The following is a 26,587-nucleotide window of genomic DNA, read 5'->3' on the forward strand; positions in this document are numbered from 1 at the left end:
CGGGCTCTCTGCTCAGTGGGGAGCCTGCTTCCTCCTCTCTCTCTGCCTGCCTCTCTGCCTACTTGTGATCTCTGTCAAATAAATAAAATCTTAAAAAAAAATACAACCAAGAACATCAATTTGGTTTAATATAATTGTTTAAAAAGATTTTATTTGAGAGAGAGCATGAGTGGGGGAAAGCAGTGGGAGAGGAACAAAGCAGACTCCGGGCTCAGCGGGGACCCTGACAGAGGGCTAGATCCCAGGACCCTGAGATCATGACGTGAGCTGAAGCAGGTGCTTAACCAACTTAGCCACAGAGATGCCCCTTAAAAAAACAAAACCCCCCCCAAAAAAAACCTTAAGTAATCTCTACACCCAATATAGGCTCAAACTCACAAGTCCAAGATCAAGAGTTACATGTTCTACCAACTGAGCCAGCCAGGCACCCCTGAGGAGCACCAATTTGGTTTAAAAAGCAATTGTTACCTTACCACCCACCAGGAACTCAAACAATGGAATGTATTCTGATATATTTATTACAATTATATCTCGATACACTAATGCAATTGAAAGTGATAAATGCATAATTCTTTAAAATATATTGTTGTTGGGGCAAGGTGACACTTATAAGTTGGGTGTCACATTCAGGGAGATGCTGTTTATCATTTTACTTACACTGAACATGACTTGATCTTTATTAGTTGCATCTGAGACCATATAATAGAGTGCTTGATAAAAAGTTTTATTATTTTTTAAAATTAATAACACTTCATTTTAACCAAAAGCCCCAATAAGGAAAATCAGAGACAATTTTTAAAAAGCACTTCATGCACTGATGATCGATAATTTGAAGCCTGAGGCCCTCTTGAGGAAATTCTCTTCCTGGTTTGTAAAAGCTGTGGGAGACCATTAACATCATGAGGCCAGTTTCAGGAAGCATTGATCTCTAATATGTCATGGTCTCACACCCTGTGGGGGGGCTTATGGATTTTACTTAATATAGCATGTACAGTCCCAATTCTAGGACAATTGAGCAGTGGATATTTCGTACATTTATACGCCCAAGAGCTATTGTATTCATCCCTAGATAAAGCTTTCTGGGTAGCCACTGAAATTAGGCAAAGGGTATGGTCCAAGATGAATGGTGAGGTTGGGGCCTCCGCACCTGAAACCACTGGATATGATGCAACTATGAATACGGGGAAAATCTCAGATTTTGAACAGGTAAACAAAGACCAGATGCCACTCAGGTAAGTCAAACTGCCAGACCATTAAAACAAGTTTTAAAACAAGTTCCACAGAACTCATTTGCCCAGCAAAGTAAAGAAATTTCAACGGATATAGATTCTTCATAGTGACCACTTCAATTTCAGTGTCTGCACAAAGAAGTAGAGTGTCAGACAACTTGTGTATGCTGAGGAATGCCACTAAAATTAGCTCCTGGGAAAATGATTAACCTTTATAGGTAATTTTCACTTTTTCTCTCAGGGACAGAATTCAACTTTCATGTCAACATTAGTTTTGGGAACGAATTTCCTTTGTTGCTTGGTTGTGTATTTCGAGAAAGCAAATCCATGAGCACTTGCAGAGGCTTAGAACATGTAACAGCATTACAAGTAATGGAAACACATAGCTCCAAGTTTTACTTTAATCACAAATTCACAACTAGAGACTGTACTTGCATATCTTAGAAAGCTAAAAAGACATGTTAAATTTTTTAACCGATCAGCAAAAATATGTGCCACAGATTCATAATTTAGGATTTATCACATAAATATAATATTTATAAATATACCTTTTATTTGCAAAATTAGCCTTAAAACATTTCTTTCCAATATGTTTGAAATTTTCATGTGTTTTAAGGAAAAAAAAACCCCACCCTCTTTCAAAATGCACCACTAAACTTCAATGTTCAATTAAACCAGTATCACCAAACTAAAAAAAAGAAACATGCTGTTATGTTGGATATGTAGTTGTAACTACAAACAGTGACAATACCTGTCCTATACGGTGATCATATACATGCTCTTTTTTCCCTTCTCAGTCATTGTCAGAACCATTTGGAGGTAAGAAAACCAACGCATCGTGGAAAATATGCCCAAATGCCCTAAGACGGTATACCCCATACATCATCACATGCATCTGATTAGGGGTCAGTCCATTAAAAGTAACAGCCATATCTGAACAGCATCCTTCTACAACAAGGTTGGGGTGATTAGTCATTGCCTCTTTAATAAAAAGCCCAACGGATTTCGTATTAAATACATCCTTTCCTTCCGAATCTTCTGCATTTTCTGCAAACACTCCAGCGTATTTCAGGCAGACTGCTAGCTGCTTATCTTCAGATATCTTCCAAATCATCCCTCCCTGTTCAGGACACTTTTCAGGGATACTGAGGAGGCTGTTAAGCCTTTTTATTGATTCTATACTTAAGACGATGCCTCCTTCAACACTCACATATTCAAGGTCTCCAGATTTTATAGTGTGACCTAGATAGAAAGGTTGTAATGGATCCTTTTTTAACAAAAAATATTTTAAGTTTTCAATAATAGCAAACATAGTGGGGCGTGCAAGAAAGAACCAGTTGTATTGGTCTCTGTATTTATCAAAGGCATATTTGTAAGCTTTTCTCATCATTAGCCACATGTCATCTGTTTCCATGTTAATTGACTCAAACACTTTAACATTTTCAGAACTGAAGAACTCTGCTTTGTCACAGTGTTTGGTCCAAGTCTCTCTCACTGCAGCCCAAAGACTCACATCTTTGGGTTTTACAAGGATGATACAGTATACCCGAAAGCTCTTACTGAGCTCCATGCGTTCATCCTCTGAAATTTTCAAGATATCTTCTTTATTAGGCGCTTGTAGGTGATGATGCTTATGCTGGTGCATTCTATCTCCATGACCAATCCTAATGTGTCCTAGCATAGTGATCAAGGCACAGAAAATGCTTCCAAGCATCACACCCTTCAAAAATGAACTGCTTTCAGAAAGCATTTTTCCTATAAAAAAAGAAAAAGATCCTTAGGATACTTAATAGAAAAGGATTAGTCTAGCAATTTGATTGGTATACCTTATACACTTACATTTTGCTCTTAACATAAAAAAAGTTCCTAAGTTTGAAATCAAGTTAGTTGCACAGAGTGCCAATACTAAGAGGTCTAAGAATCTTTAGCTTCCAATGGTATCTGACCACTGTTCTGTATAAACTGGAACTTTACAACAACACCTCTGTGCACTAGAATTTTCTGTGAGGCCATTTTTGCACTTATTCTATGGGGATTAACTGAGTACTAAATCAAAACATTAACCCTAGAAATCAATGTTAAAGAGGTTGTCAGTCCATCATTCTCTTTGAAGGAATTTCATTTCACAAGCTTGCACTATTTAAATACTTCTGTAGATGTAAATGGACTTTACATGAAAACCTTAAATTGAACAGCTAAAACCACCTACAATTAGCAAATCACCAATGGTATCTGTGCTGGCATTTCTGTTCTTAACATAGTGCTTTATTTAGCTGATGGCTGCTGTCCTTAGGTGTTTGAGCACATCTACAGCAAATTTCTTGAGACTGATACATGTTCATATTACTCTTTTCGTTCCTAAGACTAAAGGGCTTCCAATACAGTATCCCAGCCAACTTATGTAATAAAAGCCCATAATGAAAATAGTTAAATTATTTGGATGAGAACTGACTCAATATAGGCATATCTGGGGAACCACTAATGAACATTTTTATTTCCTCCAAAGGCATTTTCTTATTCTTTGGGGAAGTAAAAAGGGAAAGGTCTACACTTTTATTTCAATTAGAAATTAAAAGAAAAGCCAACCTTAAATACAACTGTTGAGATTTCCCAATCTCCTATCTCCACAAGGAATGGTCTACTGAGCTCCTTAGATTTTCCCCTTTGCCTCTTAAAGTTGAAAGAAGCCTTAGAAGTTACCTAATATCACTTCTCCCATTTTACGGGACAGGCAAAGAGAGGGTCCACAGAGGTTAAGTAAGTGACCCAAAGTCACACAGTCAGTGGTAGAACTGAACCAGAAATCAGATCTCCTCACATCAGTGTAATGCTTTTCCTATTACAGAATAATGATCTAAAGAGTGCTTCCACTCATATTGTTGGAAATTTAGTAGATGAGTTACGGAATAACCTTGTTTTCTTATGAATGAAAAAAGTGTGGGATTAGTAACCATAATTGACATTTCACACCCGTCTTATCATCATGCTATAAGGAAACCACCCCTTGGTTTTCTTCTAGAGGAAATGGACTTTGACTTCTATTAGAAGGTCAAGGTGGGGAATGGCTTGGCAGAATAATTCCTGAATGAGGGTGGGGGTGGGCAAAGAGGTAGGATGGTTTTCCTGTGTCACTCAGAACTTGGTCAAGAAACAGCTCTAACGAAGGAAAAGAGAACTGATAGAAAACAGGCTCTGCTTAATATCAGAACTATAAGATGAACTCTAAAAGTAATTTATATAGGACTTTGATTATTTCTGGCCCATATACGATAACTCACACGTGTCTCTTAGCTTGAGAATAGCATTCAGAATTCTTCCTGGCGGGGAATAGTACTCATGGATCACATGCACAAATTACTCGGAGTAGATTTTTTTTCCATCGCGGGGGGGCAAAAAAATGTAACACTGGAGATGTACGTGATAGGATACTTGGTGCGGAGGAGAGGGAAACTTAAAATTGCACAAGGGCACCAATGAGGCAAAAACTACCAGAGTGGTTTCTGCGATGGCAACTTTTCAGAAGATGAAGATAGTTGGGTGGAGTATGGAAAAGGGAGGACGAAATGGAGAACAAAAATGAGAGGGAGGACGTGGTCACCTCAAAACCCACCGAGGGGCCAAGGCAGCACCCCCACGCAAGCGACTCACTCTCCTCCATTAACTACCGCACCCACTGCACCTGCCCGGGTACCCCGCGTGGTGCATGATGGGACCCGGCCAGAGCCCAGGCCTTCCCCCAGGAGAGGGGCGGGGTCGGGCTGCTCCCGGGTCCGCACAGGATGCTGGCGGATGCCCCAGCACTCACCGGCGTCTAGAACGGCTCAGGGGCGGGAAAGCGCAGCTGCGCACGGCTTTCCTCTCACGTTCGCGCGCCACCCGGTTACGCTGCCGGTCGGGCTGCTCTAGATGCAGGGGGTGTCCTCTCGATGGTTTCACTAAAGGCGGGGAGGGCCCGGAAGTGAACGCCGCGACCGCACGGGAGCGAGGCGGGGCAAACGAACCCGCCGCCTGGCGAAGCCGCCTGCCGGTGCCGACGTCGGAAGGGCCCGTACGCACGCCGCGCTCCCTTATTCCCCGCCTCCTGCTGAGTTCAGAGCAGCGCGTCTTGCCGGCGTGACCCGTACGCTTGCCTGTACCCAATGGGACGCCGCAGAGGCGTGCGTGCGTACGACCCGCTGACACCGCCCACCTCTTGACCTTCTCGGAGTGAAACCGCGAAAGCGAGGTAGAGCGTTGATGCTTGCAGCGCTTGTTTAAGGTTTCTCAGTGGTTTCTGTAATGTGCTACTGCATCGTTGCACCGTCAAATCGATGAGAAGGGTGCACCACCCAGTATTTCTGGGCTGGAACCAAAATGCAGGCCACTGAAATATTCCTCGAATTACGAGGGCAAGGATTTTCTGTGGTTATTGGAATGGCATCTGAAGCCCCACTGACTGGAATCCAATCTTGTCTTCACCGCGTCCTTTGGTATGCTGGGAAAGTTACTTTACCTCGCTATGCCTCACTTCCCTCCTTTGTAAAGTACAGAAACGATCACGGTAGTGTTCGTAGGAGATAAATGAGAGTGCATAGGACTCCCATTAGTAAAAGACCAAGCACAGAGTAAGCATTCATTAAATGTTGGCTGTTATTAGTATTCATCCCTGTATCACTAGCACCTAGCCTAGTGCCAGCGCGCAGTAGACAGTACATATTTGTGGAATTAATGAATGTTAGAGCTACAGATGAGGACCCCAGGACCAGAAAGGAAAGGAACTTCTTAAAGGCCACATGGTAATTTATGTTGGAAGTGGGACTAGAATCCAGGTTTCCTAATTATAAGTGCAGAACTCTCTGTTAAACACGTGATCTTTTAAAATTCGCTTTTTTTTTGCTAAAAAACACAAATTTCCCCAAATATTTAAAATGTACTGTCACTAGGTTCCATCCAAATAACACCGAGTGGTGGCTTTCCTTGGGCCTGAGTTCTTAAAGATAAATGTTTGAGTATTGACAATGACCCAGTTTAAGTAGACTGAGGTTTCAGGAAGCACTGAAACAATGAACAAATAGATTTTAGGCAATTACTCTACTGGCAGCACTATCCTAAATTCTGGAGATAGAGGGGCGAACAAAATTGGCCCCCTGCCTTCATAGAGTTCTCAGTCTAGCAGGGAAGAAAGACATTGAGAAATTCATTACAAATAATTATAGTGGTAGTATGCTCTCTGAAGGAACACAAAAGCAAATTTTAGAACTGGAAAGGAATCTAAGACTGGAGTATCTCCACTATTTTTTGTTAAGTACTAGATATTGTCACGTATATAAATATATATGTGTGTGTGTATATGTACATACATAGTTGAGTGAAACAAGTTGCAGAACAATGTGTATAGTATGATTATACTTCGGTGTAAACAAGATTTTGTATATGTGATCTGTTTGTATGAGCAGGGAAAGATGTGGAAGACTCAGCAGGCTGTTAATATTGATTATATTAGGAGGTGGAGGTGATGAGCTTTGTCTTTATACATCCTCATATTGAATTGTTTGACTGGTTCTAACAAGCAGTTGTTACTTTTGAATTGGAAGAAGAGCCATTAAAGGGATCTTCAAGATTAGAGGGACAAAAAATAGAAGAGGGGAAGTTACTAATGAAAATACCTTTTGTGGGGTGCCTGGGTGGCTCAGTCGGTTGAGCATCAGACTCTTGGTTTCCTCTCAGGGCATGATTTCAGGGTTGGTGAGATTGAGTTTCTCCTTGGGCTCTGTGCTCAGTGGGGAGTCTGCTGGAGGTTTTCTCCTTTTGCCCCTCCTCACTGCACTCTGTCTAAAATAAATTAATCTTTAAAAAATACCTTTTTATTTTATTTTTTAAAAAATATTTTATTTATTTGACAGAGAAACAGAACACAAGCAGGGGGAGGAGCAGAGGGAGAGGGAGAAGCAGGCTCTCCCTTGAGCAGGGAGCCCGACGTGGGGCTCGACTGCAGGGGCGGGGGAACTCGATCCCAGGACCCTGGGATCATGAACCGAGCTGAAGGCAAATGCTTAACCACTGAGCCATCCAGGTGTCCCTAAAAAAGTACCTTTTTAAAGAGTGCAGAGAACCAGTCTCTCCTTGCAAAAAAAGGACCAAGAAGGGACAGATTGAAATGGCACACAGAATTACGACTGACAAGGTTACAATTTAAAATGCCACTTCCTGGGGTGCCTGGGTAGCTCAGTCCTTAAGCGTCTGCCTTTGGCTCAGGTCATGATCTTAGGGTCCTGGGATTGAGCCCCACACTGAGCCCCACATCAGGCTCCCTGCTCAGTGGGAAGCCTGTTCTCCTTCTCCCACTCCTGCTTGTGTTACCTCTCTTGCTGTGTCTCTCTCTGTCAAAAAAATAGATAAAATCTTAAAAATAAAATAAAATGCCACTTCCTGATGCAGGAAGATATACCAGACTGGAAGTACTGATACAGTATGCTCTGAAATAGAATAAACCATGGAATTTCTAACACCAAAGGCACTGTTAATGGGAATTTGTCAGAGAACCCAGTTCTTTACTTAAAGCAGAGCTGCAATTTACTTAGCATTTGTAGTGAAGTTAGTTAAGATGATTGGCTTGTAGTTAAATAATTTAAAATGCAATTACTGATTATTTTAAATAAAGATTTATTTATTTGAGAAAGAAATTGAGAACACGAGCCAGCTTGTGGCAGGGAGGGGCAGAGGGAGAAGAGAATTTCAAGCAGACACTGAGTATGAAGCACAACACACGGCTTGATCTCAGGACCCTGAGATCATGACCTGAGCAGAAACCAAGAATCAGACGCTTAACCAACCGTGCCATCCAGGTGCCCTCGGTGATTGCATTTTTAGAACACCATTGCACATTTGTAGCCCTAATTTAGAAATACATGCAATTAGTATCTATTAAAATGAAGAATATTTATACTCTTGGCCCAGCCAACCTACTTCTTATAATCTCTCTCCCAGAAATTAAAGCACCAGAATGTAAGGCTAAATGTAGAAGGGTAAATGCATTGTTGTCTATAGTAGCAGAGGTGGGAAACATCCATCAATAAGAGAAATGGTTGAATTAATAATAATGTATCCATATAGAGGGATATTAAGCATAAGACAAACAGCTTATTTCACGTACCTACACTAAACACTTCACTAAACACATTAGCCTACACCTTGGGCAGGAGATTGCTTTCGAATATGGTTGTCCTCATGTATCCAGCACTTAAAGCAAGACTGCATTTAAAACTGACAATACTGCATTTTTGATAAAGACATCCTGTCAAGCGCATGCATTATTTAGCATGAGAAGTCATTAATTTCTAGTAACTGGCAATTTATTTGCATGTGAGCACTCAAATTTTCAAAATCTGTCCAAAGGCCTTTGGGAAATTAATATGACTTTCTACACAGTTCACTGGAATATGTCATATTGAAGAAAACCTAAGGTGGATTGTTTTCCACATAACGTCTTTTTGGAGGGTTAAAAATGTCTTGTGTGTTTACCCAAATTAAGTTCCTGTAATACATACCTCTTCTTCCCAGACTTTCACAACTGTTCATCTTCAATAAACAAATTCCCTTGTCTGGGCAAATTCATTATTGTTTCCATTTGAGTATAGTTTGGTCCCTAAATGAATCTCATTTGTGTTTTCAGGCATATTCATGCTTGTAATCTCATTTCCAGAATGTTTTTCCATTTGATGGCCATCTGAGAGCTTTCTTAAAAAAAAAAAAAAACCATTTGCCTGCCAACAGATACATATTAAGTATTTACAGTATGTCAGTCACTGTGCTAGGTATTGCTTCATTTAAATACTTTTTTATTATGGGAAATTTTAAACACACACAGAAATAGAAGAGTGTAGTGAAATCACACGTACTTTTGAGGAAGCTTCAACATCATGAGTTCACAGCCAGTCTTCTTATATCTAGATCTCATCCCCTTCCCTCCCTTCCAAATTACTGTGAAGGACCTTCAGGACATCATATGATTTCATCCACAGACATTTCAATGTGTATCTGTAAAAGATAACCGCTTTTAAAAAAACTCACAATATAACTAGACAACTGAAAAATTAATGATTTCTTAATATAATCAAACATCTAGTGAGTATTCAAATTAGTATGTTTCTCAGTCCTTTGCGTTTCTTATAAATGGGTAGGATTGCCAGGGCACTTGGGTGGCTCAGTCGGTTGAGCATCTGCCTTTGGCTGGGGTCATGATCCCAGGGTCCTGGGATCAAGCCCTGAATCAGGCTCCTTGCTCAGCGGGGAGTCTGCTTCTCCCTCTTCCTCTGCCTCTCCCCCCTGCTCATGCGCCCTCTCTCTCTCTCTCTCTCTCTCAAATCTGTGAATAAAATCTTCAAAAAACAATAAAGTAGGATTGCCATATTTAGCAAATAGAAACACAGAGTACTCAGTTAAAATTGAATTTCAGATGAACAATGAATACTTTTTAGTAAAAGTATGCCCCAAGTATAATGCATGGGACATATTAAATATTGCACAGAACATGCTTATACTAAGAAAATTATTTGTTGTTTATCTGAAATGCAACCTTAATTTGGTGTCCTAAATTTTATCTGGCAACTGTAACCCTAATCTAAAAGCTTTGTTTGGGGGTGCCTGGCTGGCTCAGTGGGTTAAAGCCTCTGCCTTCGGCTCACGTCATGATCTCAGGGTCCTGGGATCGAGCCACGCATCTGGGTCCCTTCTCAGCGGAGAGCCTGCTTCTCCCTCTCCCTCTGCCTGCCTCTCTACCTACTTGTGATCTCTCTCTCTGTGTCAAATAAATGAATAAAATCTTTTAAAAAAATTTAAAAAATAAAAGCTTTGTTTGATTCAAGTTCCATTTGGGGTGTGATAGGGGGAAAAATTAACTTCATAGATGGTGAATGTGTGCTTACTTCAGGAGCCATATAATGTCTGGTTGTTTCTGTAATAATAGCTGCATTGATGCTCGATGCCTAGATCTGTAATTCAGTAGGGTTATAATATGGTGATCTTCTAATTTTCCAAAGCATATTTTTCCACTGTTTTTTAATTTTAAATTTTTTAAACTCTAAGTCCATTGTGGGGCTTGAACTCAGGACCCTGAGATCAAGAGTTGCATGTTCTAAGGACTGAGCCTTCCAGGTGCCTCTCAATGCATACCTATTTTTTAAAGGACTAATTTCTTTTAAAAAAAATTTATTTATTTGTCAGAGAGAGCTCACAAGCAGGGGGAGCAACAGGCAGAGGGAGAAGCAGACTCTGTTGAGCAAGGAGCCTGATGCGGGACTTGATCCTAGGACCTTGGGATCATGACCTGAGCCAAGGGCAAATGCTTAACTTACTGAGCCACCCAGGCACCCCTTTCAAGACATATTTTTAAGAGAAACTTTGGTGTAGTGACTAAGAGATCAGTTTCGGGCATAGGAAAGACTTGGCTTGAGCTTTGGCTCACCGGTGTCTGAGCTGTGTGATCTGGGGCAAGTTAGTTCACTCCTCTCAGCTTCAGCTTCCTCATCTGTAAAACAAGACTCATAACAGTACCTATCTTATACGATTTTGAGGGGGTATGTGGAGGATATATTTTATTTTTTAAAATATTTTATTTATTTATTTGAGAAAGAGAGTGAACATGAGCAGGGGCGGGGGGAGGGGGCAGAGGGAGAGGGAGAAGCAGACTCCCTGCTGGGTAGAGAGCCAGATGTGGGGCTCGATCCCAGGACCTGAGATCATGACCCTAGCTGAAGGCAGACTCTTAACTGACAGAGGCACCCAGGTGCCCCTGGCCCTATTTGGAGGATTTAGAACAGTGCCCAGTAGACAGTAGCTGCTCATAAGAGCTAGCTCGTATGAGACTCTAGAAGAATTATGGCCTTTGAAATTCAGCATGTTTTAATATTAGAAACTTAACCTTTCCTTCAACAGTTAAGGTATATTTTCACATTAATAAAAACAGTAAAGATGTATTGAGTGAATAGCCTCTCATATTTATCCAATACTTCGCAGTAAAAAAGGCCTTCTTCACATGGATCCCTTTCTCATTTGATCCTTACACAGCCTTTTAATGGGAAGGACTGGTCTTACCTGTTTTTTACATTTGAAGAATGTTAGGTTTACAGATATGATTTGCTTAATGTATAGCACAGCTAGAAAGCCACACAGTAGAGCAGGGACTGAGATTTAGCCCAAGACTCTTTTTAAAAAAAAAATATTTTATTTATTTATTTGACAGAGAGAGAGCCAGAGAGGATAAGTGGAGGGAATGGTGGAGGGAGGGCGAGAAGCAGGCTCTGCACTGAGCAGGGAGCCCTATATGGGGACGGATCCCAGGACTCTGAGCTGAAGGCAGGTGCTTAACCATCTGAGCCACCCAGGTGCCCCAGCCCAAGACTCTTTTGATGGAAAACATGAAGCAAGCACAATTATGTGGTTCTCCCTCTGTGTAATGCTTTCATTTCTTGGCTGCGGTGACATCACTATCTTGTTTTCTTTTTCAGCTTTTCACTTCTTTCTCAAACTACTCCCATCCCCATCCCAGGGGGCTCTTTTCTTCCTGAATGTAGTTGTTCCCCAAGGTTTTATCCTTGAGCCATTCTTATTGCTATATTCTCCTTCTATGGTATCTACTCAGCTTCATTTATTCAAATAGCTTCATCATCCCTCTGGGAAGATGATTTCTAAATCTGTATTCCTGGCCTCTACCTCTTCATTGAGTTTTGGACCTGAAATGCTTGATATGTCTACATGGCAGTTTTAGACAGACTCTTACATTCAGTGGGTCTTGTTTATCTGGATTCTGATTTTAGCCAATCAATTATAAATAAACAAGGAGACCATTGAGGAAATTTGGATACTTATCGATGACATTAAGTATGTGATGATTAATTTCTTTTAGGTAAGATAATTCTATGTGGCTATGTTAAGAATATCTTTTAGAAATACATACTGAAGTGTTTATGGACGGTATCATGTATCTGAGATTTATTTCAAAATAATCTAGTTGGGGAAAGGAAGAAAGGAAGAAAGGATGAAACAAGATTGGCCATAAGTTGATAATTGTCGAGCTAGCTAATGGGTACGTGGGACTTCAATATCCTATTTCCTTAGTTTTTCTCTATGTTTGAAAATTTGTATTATAAAAAATTTCAGGGGCACCTGGGTGGCTCAGTGGGTTAAAGCTTCTGCCTTTAGCTCAGGTCATGATCTCAGGATCAGGGGATCAGGCTCTCTGCTCAGCGGGGAGCCTGCTTCCCCGCCCCCTCTCTCTGCCTGCCTCTCTGCCTGCTTGTGATCTCTGTCTGTCAAATGAATAAATAAAATCTTTTTAAAAAAATTTCAAGGGGGCACCTGGGTGGCTTAGTCGGTTTAGCGTCAGACTCTTGGTTTCAGCTCATCTCATGATCTGAGGATTGTGGGATAGAGCCCCCTATCGGGAGCCACACTTATCTCAGAGTCTGTTTGAGATTCTTTCCCTCTCTGTCTCCCTTCCCCTTTGCTCCTCCTCCCACTCTCTCTCATTCTCTCTCTCTCTCAAATAAAACCTTAAACATTTTTTTTAAAGATTAGATAGGTCCGAAACCAAATTGATCAACCTCGCCTATGTCCATCTCCTGACAGTCATTTTCCCATTAATGTCCCCTATCTTCCCAGTCACTTATTATGAAAACCCAAAGCTCTCTTGGTTTCCTCTTCCCTGACCTCTGCACCCAGTCCATTGGTAAGTTAGGCTGAAACTCCTCTCACAGTGAATCCTATTTCTTCTTTCTTTTCCATTCAAACTGCTATCATCCTACTAAGTCCTTCATTACTTCTTGCCTGAATCCGTGTCCTGCATTCAAAAATTTCTCCTCATTTCCAGTCCCACCTTCCTTGGTATATGTAAAGCATCTAGCATAGTGCTTGGTTCTTAGCCCCTTCTCCCTTCTTCCTGAATCGTGAACCATCTCCCTTACTGCTCCCTGCTGAACCCTGTGATAACGTCTCCCTTCCCTGAGGCGACTGCTCCTCCCGGCTCGGCATTGGCTTCCCCCTCACCCTTGGTGGCTCCCGCAGCCTCTCTGCTGCCACCACTCCACCCCAGCTGCCGTGCTTTGTAGAGAAGCGTGTCTAAACAAAGACTGATTTCTCAGTTCCAAAGTTAGATAGGAGAGCAGAATTTTTCCTAGCTGTAGGTGAGTGGGCCTTTACATCCAGACAAAACAGGCATACTAAGTGTGAGTAAAAGAGAAGCAGGTTTTACAGCTGCCTCTTTTCCCTCCAGCTCAGTGGGGAATAAAAGGGCGGATGTCCAGTCCAGATGGACCAGCTTCTATATCCCGGCAGGGTCAGGTAAATGCTGATGGCAAAGAAGGAGCTGGGTGGATAATATGGCAGCAAGCCGGGGGCCTCTTGAGGAAACACAACTTGCCTAGTCTGGCCAAGGGAGGAAGAGCATGAACTGCCTCCCGTGGGCCTCAGAGGGGCAACATCAGCAGTGTGGATTGGGTCAAAGTCGTGTGGCTCAGGCCTGTCCTAGGCAGATGGCTATGGAACCCTTGCTTTCGGGCGCCCGCCTGGGTGTCATTCTCTCTGTTATGGAGAGCAGCAGCCAGGCTTCCAGGGGCTGGGCTGATCAAGCACAAGGAACTTTCATCCTTTAAAAAGAAAATGCTATAAGTCAATCACATTCTTACATTTTAAGCCTAACACTTGCGATGAAAACCAAGCTGCAGTATTATAATCAACATGCATCCGCCTATTTTATATTTAAGGCCCACAGGCTTCAACTAATTTAGGGGACCATCTGGTGAGAAAGAGAGAAAGTCTCATTACAAAGTGGCATTTGTTTGCAGGCTGAGCCCTCAAAAGAGATTGTCCTGGGGACCCTGACAAATGTCCTGTGCCACTGCCCAGTGCTCCCAAGCCCACTGCTTAGGTAGAAAGAGCACGACTTCGGAGTCACATACGATTGAATTCCTCCTCCAGCATTCACAGACTGGGTGCCTGGAGCCACAGGATTTCTGAGGTTTGAGTTTCCTCAGTTTCCTCATATGTAAAATGGGAATTCAGTTGTACCTGAAATTGTTGGGAAGATTAAAGGAGATCAAGTGTCAGAGGCTGCCCAGAAGTCTTGCTTCCTTTTGCGAGACCCTTAATTCTCCATCTTATTCCCTCTGAACCTTGCTCTTCTTGCCTTCTTTGTTTAATACCTACTTTCTCATGCATAGACATAGCATAATTTTAAACAGATCTTTTAAAAAAATGTATTTATTAGAGAGCACCCGCATCCCTGTGTGCACAAGTTGGGGGAGGGGCAGAGGGAGAGACTCCTCAAGCAGACTCCCCGCTGAGCACAGAGCCCAGTGGGGGTCCTTCTCAGGACCCATGACATCATGCCCTGATCCGAAACCAAGAGTGGAAAGCTCAACCAACTGAGCCACCCAGGCGCCCCTAAACAGGTCTCTGAACAAAAGCTCTAAAAAAATTTTTTTTTGTTCTAATGCTGTTATTTGTTCACCTCTCCAGAAGGTGAAGAAGTGAAACGGAATTGCCCTGGGGTGCATGGTCAGAAGGCAATTTTGCCTCTTCTGCAGAATGCTGAACAAATGTGTTCTTTAAGTCTCCCTGTCCCGTGTTCCCATAGTTGAAAGGAGAAAGGATTAGATCATTAGATCAGTTAGCTGGGACAAATGCCAGTTGCAGCTTAGGGGTGAGAAGAGGGGGAGTTGTGGAGCAGGTTGGTTAGAGATGGGGAATCTGGGAAGGGGGAATGCGTTTAGATTCTAACTAGATAACTGCTACTGAGGTGACAGCTTTATTTCAAGTGAGACTATGAATTTGGCTGTATTCCTAGTGAGAACCCAATGCTCAAAATTTCCTCTAAATCAAGAAACAAAATTAAAAAGTGATGATTGAGATTGGCCGAATGTAATTGCTGAAGGTGAGTAATGGATACCTGGAACTTAATTGCATCATTCCCTATACTTTTATGTGTATTTGGAAATATCCAAAATTGGATTTTTTTTTTTTTTGTTTATGTGGTACGTGTGGCACAACAGAGTGACTCAAGAACTGGGAATTTTGACTTTCCTGTCAGAAAAGCTAGTAGAAGATATTTGGACCAAAAGAATTTCTTAGAGGAGATGTGATTTCTATAATGCTTATCTAGTTAACTGGATTTATTTGAAGGATTAAGTAGCATGCAGATAAAATGTTTGGTGGATGTAATATAAGTTGACCTCATGAAACTTTTGATGAGATGTCACAACCACTGTTTTAAAGGGAATTGAGTCACTAGTGGGCTGTGGCCCTCTTCTGAGTAGATGCTGCCTTAGAAATAGGAAACAAAGGTAAAGATAAAGGAGGTTAAGGATATTATTTTGACATTTCAAAAGCATGATTTCTTAGGGATGGGGGGGTAGCTAGTTTTTCAAAAGATAAATCTTTACAAAAGATCTAAAGGGAGGCATGCACAGTGATATCTCCAAGTGGAGATGAAACCATCTGTGACAATGAAAAGCTTAGTTGATGGGAATAAACTGTAAGGAAATCTCATGGCCACAGTCACGGGCTTATTACTGAATGACCTAAAGACAATATACATAGGTAATGTACGCATATGTGTTTGACGCTAGAGTAGTTGCTGTGATCGAGTGTGTTACTCCGAAGAACAGGTTTTTCCCCTGCCAGGATTGGTGTTTTGGAAGGTATAGGCAGATATTGTAAGGGGCACCCATGATCCATCCTGTTGGGGGCTGGGAGAGAGTGTAAAGCTAAAATCTAATAGGGAAGAAAAATAGTCTGTTCTCAGAGGCTTTCCTTGTCCAGGGAGAGGGTTGATCAGTCAGCTGACGGTGGAAAAAATGAGTCCAAAGCCTCCTTGTTGAGAGGTTTTCCTTTCTGCGTGAGGGAAGGAAAATGAAAACAGCAAGTTCTCAGAGTAGTGACAGTGGCAGGATCCCACACTTCAGGACGACAGCTGAAGAGGCAAGGTGTACTCCTGACAGGACCCACTACAGAATCTGCAGGAGCCAGTGCAAACTGAAAGTGTGGGGCCCCTTATTCATGAATTATTCAGAATTTCAAAATCATGACAGTAGAATATTAAACAAAACATGGGCTTCTGTAAGGATGGAGCTGTGTATGACACCACAGGTCGTGTGCCCCTCAAGCCCACCTTACTCCTGCTTCCCAGGAATAGTGATAGCAAAACTTCAGAAGGCATTCATGGAAAAGTGTAAGGCAGAAAATCAAGATCATCTAAAATCCCACCACCTGGAAATAACCGTTGTCATCATTTTGCTCTATATCCTCAAGATTTTTTTTTAAAGATTTTATTTATTTGAGAGAGAGAACACAGGCAAGGGGAGCAGCAGAGGGAGAGGGAGAAGCAGGCTCCCTGCTGAGCAGGGAGCCCACTGTGGGTCTCAATTCCAGGACACTGGGATCATGACCTGAGCCAAAGGTAGATGCTTAACTGTCTGAGCCACCCAGGTGCTCCTCCCCAAGATTTTTCTACATACATATCCATATGTAGATAGGTATTTATTCATGCAGTTTTTATACAATAGAAATGGTACATCATATATTCTCTTCTGTAGTCTTAAAAAAAAAAAAACTAGGGCGTGTGGGTGGCTCAGTGGGTTAGAGCCTCTGCCTTTGGCTTGGGTCATGATCCCAGGGTCCTGGGATTGAGCCCCGCATCAGGCGCTCTGCTCGGCGGGAGCCTCCTTCCCTTCCTCTCTCTTTCTCTGCCTGCCTCTCTGCCTACTTGTGATCTCTGTCTCTCAAATAAATAAATAAAATCTTTGAAAAAAAACAAACTATATTTTGAGAGCTTTTCATTTGGTAAATACAGATCATTTCAGTCCTGTTGTCTAGAGAGAGGTTCCATGATCCATTTAACCAAACCCTATTGTTGGGGGTCTGAGGAGTCTTGAGTTTTCATTATTACAAATGATGCACATTGAATATCAATAAAGCTGAGTGAGAATTGAATAACTTAATCAGTGCAAAGCACTTCACAGAGTACTTAGCAAAGAGCAAGCTTCTTATAAGTGTTAGTGTCATTTTTATATTGTCAAGTAGCCTTGTATAAAGGTGAACTAATTTCTATTCCCAACAGCAGGGTGAGAGGGATTGGTTTCCCTAACTCTTTGGCAGTTGTTTCAATTTTTGCCTTTCCATATTTCTTTCTTTGTGAATGGCCTGTTCATGGTCTTTGCCAGTTTTTCTGTTGGATTCCTCATGCTTTAAAATTTTTAATTGATTTCTGTAGTGGTGCTCTCCTTTGTAATATGAATAACAAGTACTTTCTTCCCCAAGGGTTTTTTTTTGTGTTTGGTTTTGTTTTAACCTCATGGATGTTTTTAAGTTTAGTATGGCTAAATCCATCCCATCTTTTCCTTAGGATTTCTGTCTTTGCTGTCCTCCTTTCAGAAGTCTTTGCCACAGAACAGGTTTAGAATTCAGTGGTGGGGAAGGCTTTCCTGCCACAGATTAGCTCCAGCAGGTTTCCTCTGAGGCTTTATTCTTCTGGGACATGGTTTCCCCAATTCTGTCAAGGGAATTCACAACATTAGACTACTTTAAATGTATATGAGAGGGGAACACTTTTTTATTAACTTTAAATCTACTTGTGAAGACACAAGATGTATTAAAAATAAGTGTTGGCTATCTTCATCCAACCCAGAAAACACTTTTGCTCCTTTTATATTTTCTGCCTTTGTTTGCTTTCTGTGGAGAGTTCTGTTTTTACTGGAGCTATTTTTTTTTAAAGATTTTTATTTATTTATTTATTTATGAGAAAGATAATGAACAGGGAGGAGGGGCAGAGGGGGAGAGAGAGAGAGAGAGAGAGAGAAGCAGACTCCCTGCCGAGCAGGGAGCCCAATGTAGGACTGGATCCCAGGATGTGGAGAACATGACCTGAGCCAAAGGCAGGCGCTTAACTGAGCCACCCAGGTGCCCCTTTACTGGAACTATTCTTTTGGGGATCCAACCAAAGAGAAATTGTGTTTCAGATACATTTATTTGGGGTTAGCAGGATATATTTATGTGGTTTCCTATCACTTCTGCATATAGTTAAGTTATGGGTGGCTGTACCAGTGTAGAAATGACTTGAGGGAACACTTTTTTTTTTTAAGATTTTACTTATTTATTTGAGAGAGAGACAGTGAGAAAGAGCATGAGCGAGGAGAAGGTCAGAGAGAGAAGCAGACTCCCCGCGTAGCCGGGAGCCCGATGCGGGACTCGATCCCGGGACTCCAGGATCATGACCTGAGCCGAAGGCAGTCGTCCAACCAACTGAGCCACCCAGGCGTCCCTTGAGGGAACACTTTTAAACCAGTAAGTCTAAAGCTTATCTAAGATTAGTCATTACATAAAAAACTTGACATAGCCTAAAATCTTACAGCTTATATAGACAAGAAATGATAGAGAGGTTTTCCCAGATTTGATAGAGGTTTTCCCAAAATTGACAACCCAGAATATATATGTGACATTAATCAGTGATGGGCTGGGAAACCAAAAAAAAAAAAAAAAAACTTTTCTGTACTCTTGGGAAATACTAAATTATTTCCCTGTTCTCTCTATAGACATTATAGTACAAAAGTGATATCAGATGAAGAGGTGATCAAAAGATGCAGGCAAAAAATATAGAAAGGGTAGCAAGGAGTTGTACCAGTTAATATAAGGAAAAATACTGGTTTTTAAAAATTTTGCATTTGACTCTTGATTTTGGCTTAGGTCATGATCTCGGGGTCATGGGATCGAGCCCTACCTTGGACCCCATGCTCAGCGCCGAGTTTGCTTGTCCCTCTCCATCTGTTCCTCCTCCACTCATGCCCGCTCTCTCTCTCTCCCTCTCAAATAAATAAAATCTTTAAAAAAGTACAACATGAGGGATCCTTGTGATGAAAATGTTCTAGATCTTGATTGTGGTGGTTGTTATGCAAGGCTATACATCTGATAGAATTATATAGAGCTAAACACTCACCCACACACAACACCCAGACACAAATGAGTACATGTATAATGGGTGAAATCTGAATAAGCACTGAGGATTGTACCAGTGTCAATTTCTTGGTTTTGATACTGCGCTATAGTTGTATAAGATGCTAACATTGGGGCTACTGAGGAAACAGTGCATGGGACTTCTCTCTACATTCCTTGTAACCTTTGTTGAATGTGTAATTATGTCAAAAAAATAATAGCACAAGTTACCAGAAGTGAAAAGGATTAAAACTGTTAAACACATTTACAAATGAAAAACTATAAATGGCTACATTAGGAGAAGCTGGGAATATTGTTACTCTTTGATGTTTTAAGGAAGACAAATAGTCTTTCTCAGGGAATATTCCATTTAAAAAATAGACAATTGCATTGTTTTTTCCCAATTAAAAAAGAATGTTTCTTGTGGAAATTTAGAACATTTAGCTTAAAAAAGGTCATTCATATTCCTATCATTTTGATACAAACATTTTCAACATTTAAGGTAAATCTTTTCAGTCTTTTTCTATGCATAAAATTAAAACAAAAATTTTCACAATCAGGGGTGCCTGGGTGGCTCAGTGGGTTGAGCCTCTGCCTTCAGCTCGGGTCATGGTCCCAGGGTCCTGGGATCGAGCCCTGCATCAGGTTCTCTGCTCGGTGGGGAGCCTGCTTCCCCCCGCCCTCTGCCTGCCTCTCTGCCTACTTGTGATCTCTGTCTGTTAAATAAATAAATAAAATCTTGAAAAAAATTTTCACAATCAACAATAGATTTTTTTTGTTGTCAAAAAATCTTGTGTTAATAGGAATTTAATGTACACAACATTCTATCATACGAATACAGAATAAATTATTTACCTTGCCCTCTATTTTGGATATTTAGATTGTTTCAGTATTATAAATAATGTTGTAATACACATCATTGCACTTGGATCTTTGTAAGTATCTCTTATTACTTCCTTAGCATAAATTCTTAGGAGTAAAATCATAGGTCAAAGAGTGTGTAAATTTTTAAAGTTTTTTCTATGTTTGTCTAAAAAGCCTTCCAGAAAGGTTGTTTGAATGTTCCATCTCTGTTTTTTCTTTCTTTAAAAAAAAAAAAGATTTTATTTATTTATTTATTTATTTATTTATTTATTTATTTCAGAGAGAGAGAGAGCGCGCGCATGAGTGCACACATAAGCAGGGAGAGGGTGGAGGGAGAACAGACGCTCCCACTGAACATGGAGCCTGACATGGGTCTCAAACCTAGGACCTTGGGATCATGACCTGAGCCAAAGGCAGACAGACACTTAACCGACTGAGCCACCTGGGCGCCCCATCTCTGTTTTTTCCAGAGCATGTCCTTTGTTGATAATGTTAGCTACTGGGTAGTAGGCTGGATAGATCCAGTGTGGCAATTTTTATTTTTTTATTTTTTTTTAGATTTATTTATTTATTTGATAGAGATCACAAGTGGCAGAGAGGCAGGAGGAAGCAGGCTCCCTGCTGAGCAGAGAGCCCATGCAGGGTTCGATCCCAGGACCCCGGTATCATGACCCGAGCCGAAGGCAGGGGCCCCAACCCACTGAGCCACCCAGGCACCCCCAATTTTTCTTTTTTTATAAAGTATTTTTAGAAGATTTTATTTATTAGGGTGAGTGTGCAAGTGTGTGAGTGGGGGTGGGGCAGAGGGAGAGAGAGAGGGAGAGAAGTAGACAGCATGGAGCACGGAGTCTCATGTGGGGCTCAATCTCACGACCCTGAGATCACCACCTGACCAAAATCAAGAGTCAGATATTTAACCGACTGAGCCACCCAGGCGCCCCAGTGGCAATTTTTCTGTTCTTTGATACAGTGCTATAGGATCTAGGCCAATGCCAGGTTCATACTAGGTCCCTAAACATTTTGCTGATTTAATATTCTTCATAATACATCCCTTGAACCTCTTATGTGGGGCACATGGGAAACAAAATCATCAAAATATTAGTATGCCTTAACCCTGAATTATATCACTGACATCTAGTAAAGAGTATGGCCTTGAGGGAATAAACAGGTACATTTTGATTGGGAGGAAGGACTTGGGAAAAGTCCAGAGGCTGTAAAGTGGGAAGTGTGAAAATAAAGGAAACCTCATTTAAAATGGAGTCAGGAGGTGCCTGGGTGGCTCAGTCAGTAAAGCATCCCACTCGTGATTTCGGCTCAGGTCCTGATCTCAGGGTTGTGAGATTGAGCCCTGCACTGGGCTCCATGCTCAGTGGGGAGTCTCCTTGAGATTCTCTCCCTCCCCCTCTGCCCCTACAGGCCCCTACGAGCCATCTGTGCTTGATCTCTCTCGCTCGCTCTCAAATAAATAAAGAGTAAATCTTCAAAAACAATTTAAAAATTGAGTTGGGAAGCCCTGGAGGGGGAGCTCTCATGAATTACTGCTTGCTTGTAAGAAGTGTTTTCGCATTCCCCAAGAGGAAGCTGCTTACCTTATAACGCCCCAGCAGGAGGAAGAATTTCTCATGGCCCAGTAACAATCCAGCCAGTGAGAACTCAGCAAAACAGCTCCTCCTAGCTTCTTCCTTTCCCCTCCTAAAAGCAAGCCCCTCTCCTCTGTTTTCTGGATTTGCCCCGTGGTTCACCGTAGTTTTCCTGTCTTGAGTTTCAGTTCCTCTCTATTCCCTTATGAAGTCATTTTGCTGGTAGAATAACTGGCTCTTTTGCTTTTTAAGGTCAGCATTACATGGTGACCCAGATGGGACCCAAAGGAGAGGAACCCCTGAGGAAGTCACGACCCCCAGAACCATGTAAAGTACCTACGTTAGTGCCTTGTGCTTTCTGCTTCTGTGAGTCATCTTGCCTTTAGTTCGGTAAGTCCACTCTCGGATCTGAGCTCCCTCCTTCTGGTTGAGCTCTCCGACTTTATTTGGATCTGTTTAAAAAAAATTTTTTTAATGAAACTGTTGTCCTTCCTCGTGAGTACTCTTCTGTTTCCTGAACCTCTGGTTTTGAGTAATGGGTTCTCAATCTGCTAAGTTCTCTCCATAATGAGTTCTCAATCTGCTCAATTCTCTCAGGAGGGTCGTCCTTCTGGGACCCCAGCCAGTTTTATGTTTAAAACTATGGTCCCTCCTCATGTGCATTTTTAACTAATTGGACCAACTTAACAAAAAATTACTCAGGACTCCAGTGGCTGTTATGGGGAACGTTGGATCTTCCCAAACTTGATTTTCTTAGAACCAAATTAGAAGCTCTAAAATAAAATGAACTAAATGGGATACCTATTTCAATTAATATCTTGAAGCTTTCAAGAGTATCCAAGACTCTAAAATCATCTCTTTAAAAAAAATACCATTTTAATTAACCAAGGTGAACAAACAATTGGAAGAAGACAAAAAAACCTTTTCAGGCCTCTTTCTTCCTCCCCAGTCCTCTTTGTCTCCGTCTCTACGTCCTTTATACCCTCTGCTTCCTCATTCTTGTTCTCTCAGTGAACTTCCCTTTTTCTCTGAACCTCTCCCCTCTCCCTTCTCTGAACCCATTAAAACCGGCCCCTTTAATTACACTCTTAAGAGGATCCTGATGCTAAGCTCCTAATTTCCCATGTCCCCTGGACTAAGGCTGAACTATGAGCCATGGTGAAAGATTTTCCCGGAGTTATTGAAGATCCTCATAGATTTGCCAAAGAATTTAATGTAGTCATTCAGACCTACCAACCAGCTTCCTCAGATTTGTATCGGCTACTTCACATGCTTGTTGAAGGCCAGGCCCAGCACTGGATGAAAACAGCTAATTGGGATGATCCTGAAAAATCTTTAAAACTTTATTTTTCAAAGACTTCATTTATTTGTCAGAGAGAGAGAGAGAGAGCCCCAGGCACACAAGCGGGGTGGGGGGAGGTGCACGGGAGAGGGTGGCAGGCAGAAGAAGAAGCAGGCTCCCAGGTGAGCAAGGAGCTCCATGTGGGACTAGATCCCAGGACCCTGGGATCATGAGCTGAGCTGAAGGCAGGTGCTTAAGACACTTAAGCCAAAGGTGACTGAGCCACCCAGGCGTCCCATCTTTAGAACTTTTTTTTTTTTAATTTTATTTATCTATTTGACACAGAGATCACAGGTAGGCAGAGAGGCAGGCAGACAGAGAGAGAGGAGAAAGCAGGCTCCCTGCGGAGCAGAGAGACTGACGCGGGACTCGATCCCAGGACCCCGGGACCATGACCCGAGCCAAAGGCAGAGGCTTTAACCCACTGAGCCAACCAGGCGCCCCTCTTTAGAACTTTAAATGAGAGACCAACCCCATGCCTTTTTATATGGTCAGGCTGGGCAATTGCTAAACAGCTTCACTGGGCAGTCCCTAGGGCTTTCCCAAAACCTGTTGATTGGAATAAGATTGAAGCTTGCACTCAGAAACCCCATGAACCTTTGCAGGACTATTACAGTCACCTCCAAACTGTTTTTCAGGAAAATTGTGGCCTCCCTATGGATGTTAAGTCCACTCAGGTACCCTTCAATTCTGTGTTCATTAAAGGGCTGAATCTGGATTTTTCCCTTGTAGTTAAAAGGACTAGGATGGACTGGGAAACTGTCTGCTTCAGATTCAGTTATTTTAGCAAAGTGGCCCACCCACACCCCAGAGAATTCAGCTACAAGGAAGACCACTAAAATCTTTAATTTTCAACTCTAACAAATGGAAGCGCCTTAAGCAAAAGCAACTCCCTCCTGGTCTCTGCCATTATTGGACATTGGAAGAAAGATTGTTCCAAAGGTAAGTGTTCTAAGTGCCTTCAGCCCTCCAACCAGCCTTTCCAGTGCCCTCCGAACTCCCAACTACACGACTCCGAAGAATTACAGGGGCTTTTCCCAATTCTTCCTCTTTACCAGCTTGGAGAAGAAACTCTCCAGACTGGGGATGAATCTCTTTGTGTCCTTGTCGACATCAGACCTACGCTCTCAGTGCGCAGTCCTACTGTTATTAAACAGCCCCTGCTCGAAATACTGAAATGGTTCAAGTAGTGGGGGTCGCTAATAAACCTCAGCCCGTTCCTATCTTTAAACCAATTCCTTCTTGTTTCCTTTAAGAGATACTCATTCTTTTCTTCTTAGTTCCTCTGCCCCTATTCAATTTTTGGGCTGAGATTTCTTAGAAAAATAACATTGGAATTTTTTTCTCCTGAAAGGGGGAGATAATTCTAGAATTTGATAGCAACAACCAAAATTGCCAGCTCGGTGAATCAGATGACCCTTCAACATCTTGTATTTGTTCCGTCAGATTTTTCACTGTGATTGATTTCTCTGTGGATAAGGTCGTCAATTATCTTTTTGCCTTTTGGGGAAGAAGAGCAGTGTACCTGGGCAGTAATGCCCCAGAGTTTTGCTGAAAGTCCTTCCTACTTCTCCCAAACCTTAAAAGTGGATTTAGAAGATACAAAGTTAACTAGAAGTTCTGCCTTATTACAATACTCAGGCACTTGCTTCTCTGATCCCCTTCTCAGGCGTTGCACGGACAGCATCCACCTGTTTAGGCTGTTAGCCTTAAAGGAACGCAAGGTTTCCATGGAGAAACTGCAGTTTTCTCAGACTCTGGTTTGATATTTGCAGCACCTGAGCTCAGAACAAAAGCTACACATAGATCCAAATAGGCTTCATGGCATCCTGAACTTCCCAAAACGAAGCCAGTTGTAAGGTTTTCTTAGGCTAGCTGGCTGCTGTGAAAAATTGGATTCCAGACTCTCTTGCTGTACTAACCTTAACCTTGCCACCATTCTTCCTTCTCTGTGGAGGGTCCTCTTCATGACTGTCAGACTCCCTTTGATGGCTTACAGAAAGCTTCTTTGCATAAAGCAGACTTTTGGTGGTTTACCAATAGTTCTTATTTAAAAGGTGGAAATGGTAAATATTATGTTGGGTATGCTATACAGGTTTTTTTTTTAAGCCATTAAGACGCACTTTTGCCCTCAGCTATCCTGGCCCAACAGGCTATTCATGCTCGGACTGCATTTTAGCCAAGGGCAAAACTGCAAATATCTATACTGACGGTAGGTAGGCCTTTGAAGTAGCTCATGACTTTGGAATGCTAAGGAAACAGTGAGACTTCCTCACTTCTAGTGGGGACAAAATTAAAAAAGTCCTTTATGTTCAGAAATGACTAGATGCCATACACTTGGCAGGTGCTTTGGCTGGTGTTAAGGTCCCTGCACATTCTAAGCTGGATTCCTTGGAGGCCAGAGGAAACTACCTAGTTGATATTTCCGCAAAGAATGCTGCTCTTGAAGGAACCAACAGCCAAACCTCTGTCATGGTCGAAGGGATGTTCCCCTCCCCAAATGATAATCTAGAAAAATTGACTAGAGATGCCCAACCATCAGCCCCAGAAAAGGAAAAAACAATATTGAAAACCTAATGACTGCTGGTTTCATTAAAAAAAAAAAAAAAAAAAAATCTGGGTTGGGCCAAATAATAATCCAGTGCTGCCACAGACTCTAAAATTCCTAGTACTGACTACTGTATACGTATCCAATCATTGGTCTGCTGATAAAATGAAAACCTTTGAGCCAATACTGGTGGGTAAATGTTAACAAGACCACACAGTGCCTACTCTGCTTGCCCTACCTGCCTTTAAATATAATTTGGAAAAACCTGTGTGCACTGCTTCTGGACACTGTAAATTGCCCAATGGATCAAAGTTTGGCAGATGGATTTTATTCAGCTTCCTCCGTCTCAGGCATATAAATTTGTCTTGATAATGGTTTGTATGTTTTCTCACTGGACTGCTATTTTTTTGTGGCTAAAATCCTGCTAGAAAAAATCATCCGTACCTGGGGAATTCCCCTCAAACTTCATAGTGACCAGAGAACTTGCTTCGACAGGTTTGTGTTGTTTGGGTATTGTTACAACATTTCTCCTGTGCTTGCTACCCTTAATCCTCAGGGCAAGTCAAACACACTAATGGTATTGTTAAGCAAAATTTGTAGAGGCTCTTCAAATAATCCGGCCAAAAGCACTGCCATTAGTTTTCCTACATTTTAGATCTACCTCTTTGGAACCTATAAACTGTTACCTTTTGAGATAATCACAGGATGGCCCATGTACTTGGCTCCTGCTTCTTTCGATCCACAAATGGTAAAAGGAGATATACTTAAATATTGCACAGGCCAAATTGCTTCTGTTGAGAATAACCACGCTTTAGTAGAACAATCTTTCCACAGTGCGTTCCTGGGAGACAAAGATCTAAAGCGTCATACCTTGCAGTCCAGAGATTTCATCTATTGGAAAAGACAGCTACAGGAAGACTCTCTTCAACCCTGTTGGAAAGGCCCCTTTCAGGTACTGTTAACCAACCCTTGTACTGCGAAACTCCAAGGAATGACTCTTGGATCCATGTGTGACATCCTTTTTTTTTTTTTTAAGATTTAATTTTTAAACTAATCTCTCCATCCA

General features: G+C 41.8%; 1 protein-coding gene and 1 long non-coding RNA gene across 3 annotated transcripts; one reads left to right on the top strand and one right to left on the bottom strand.

The window, feature by feature from the left end:
• Window positions 1-415: 415 nt before the first annotated feature.
• Window positions 416-5,254, bottom strand: LOC111157265 (C1GALT1 specific chaperone 1). Its single transcript, XM_022518545.1, has 2 exons — window positions 5,035-5,254; window positions 416-2,984 (listed from the first exon to the last, which is right to left on the bottom strand). The coding sequence occupies exon 2, from the start codon at window positions 2,977-2,979 to the stop codon at window positions 2,023-2,025; it is 957 nt and encodes a 318-aa protein (XP_022374253.1). The 5' UTR covers window positions 2,980-2,984; window positions 5,035-5,254; the 3' UTR covers window positions 416-2,022.
• A 362-nt stretch (window positions 5,255-5,616) lies between these two features.
• On the top strand, window positions 5,617-26,587 carry LOC111157255. 2 transcript variants are annotated; one of them, XR_002641286.1, is made up of 5 exons: window positions 5,617-5,698; window positions 21,884-22,021; window positions 23,706-23,915; window positions 26,356-26,473; window positions 26,558-26,587. It is a non-coding gene; the product is annotated as an uncharacterized LOC111157255 (long non-coding RNA). The 2 variants fall into 2 exon arrangements; XR_002641285.1 differs by lacking the exon at window positions 5,617-5,698 and having other exon boundaries at window positions 21,763-22,021.

This window comes from Enhydra lutris, unplaced genomic scaffold, assembly GCF_002288905.1.
Source record: "Enhydra lutris kenyoni isolate GAN:26980312 unplaced genomic scaffold, ASM228890v2 scaffoldscaffold53, whole genome shotgun sequence".
In the NCBI taxonomy this organism is placed as follows: Eukaryota; Metazoa; Chordata; class Mammalia; order Carnivora; family Mustelidae; genus Enhydra; species Enhydra lutris.

Bases quoted from the DNA above. Each gene is read 5' to 3' on its own strand.
- LOC111157265 (XM_022518545.1), bottom strand. From the start codon at position 2,979: ATGCTTTCTGAAAGCAGTTCATTTTTGAAGGGTGTGATGCTTGGAAGC.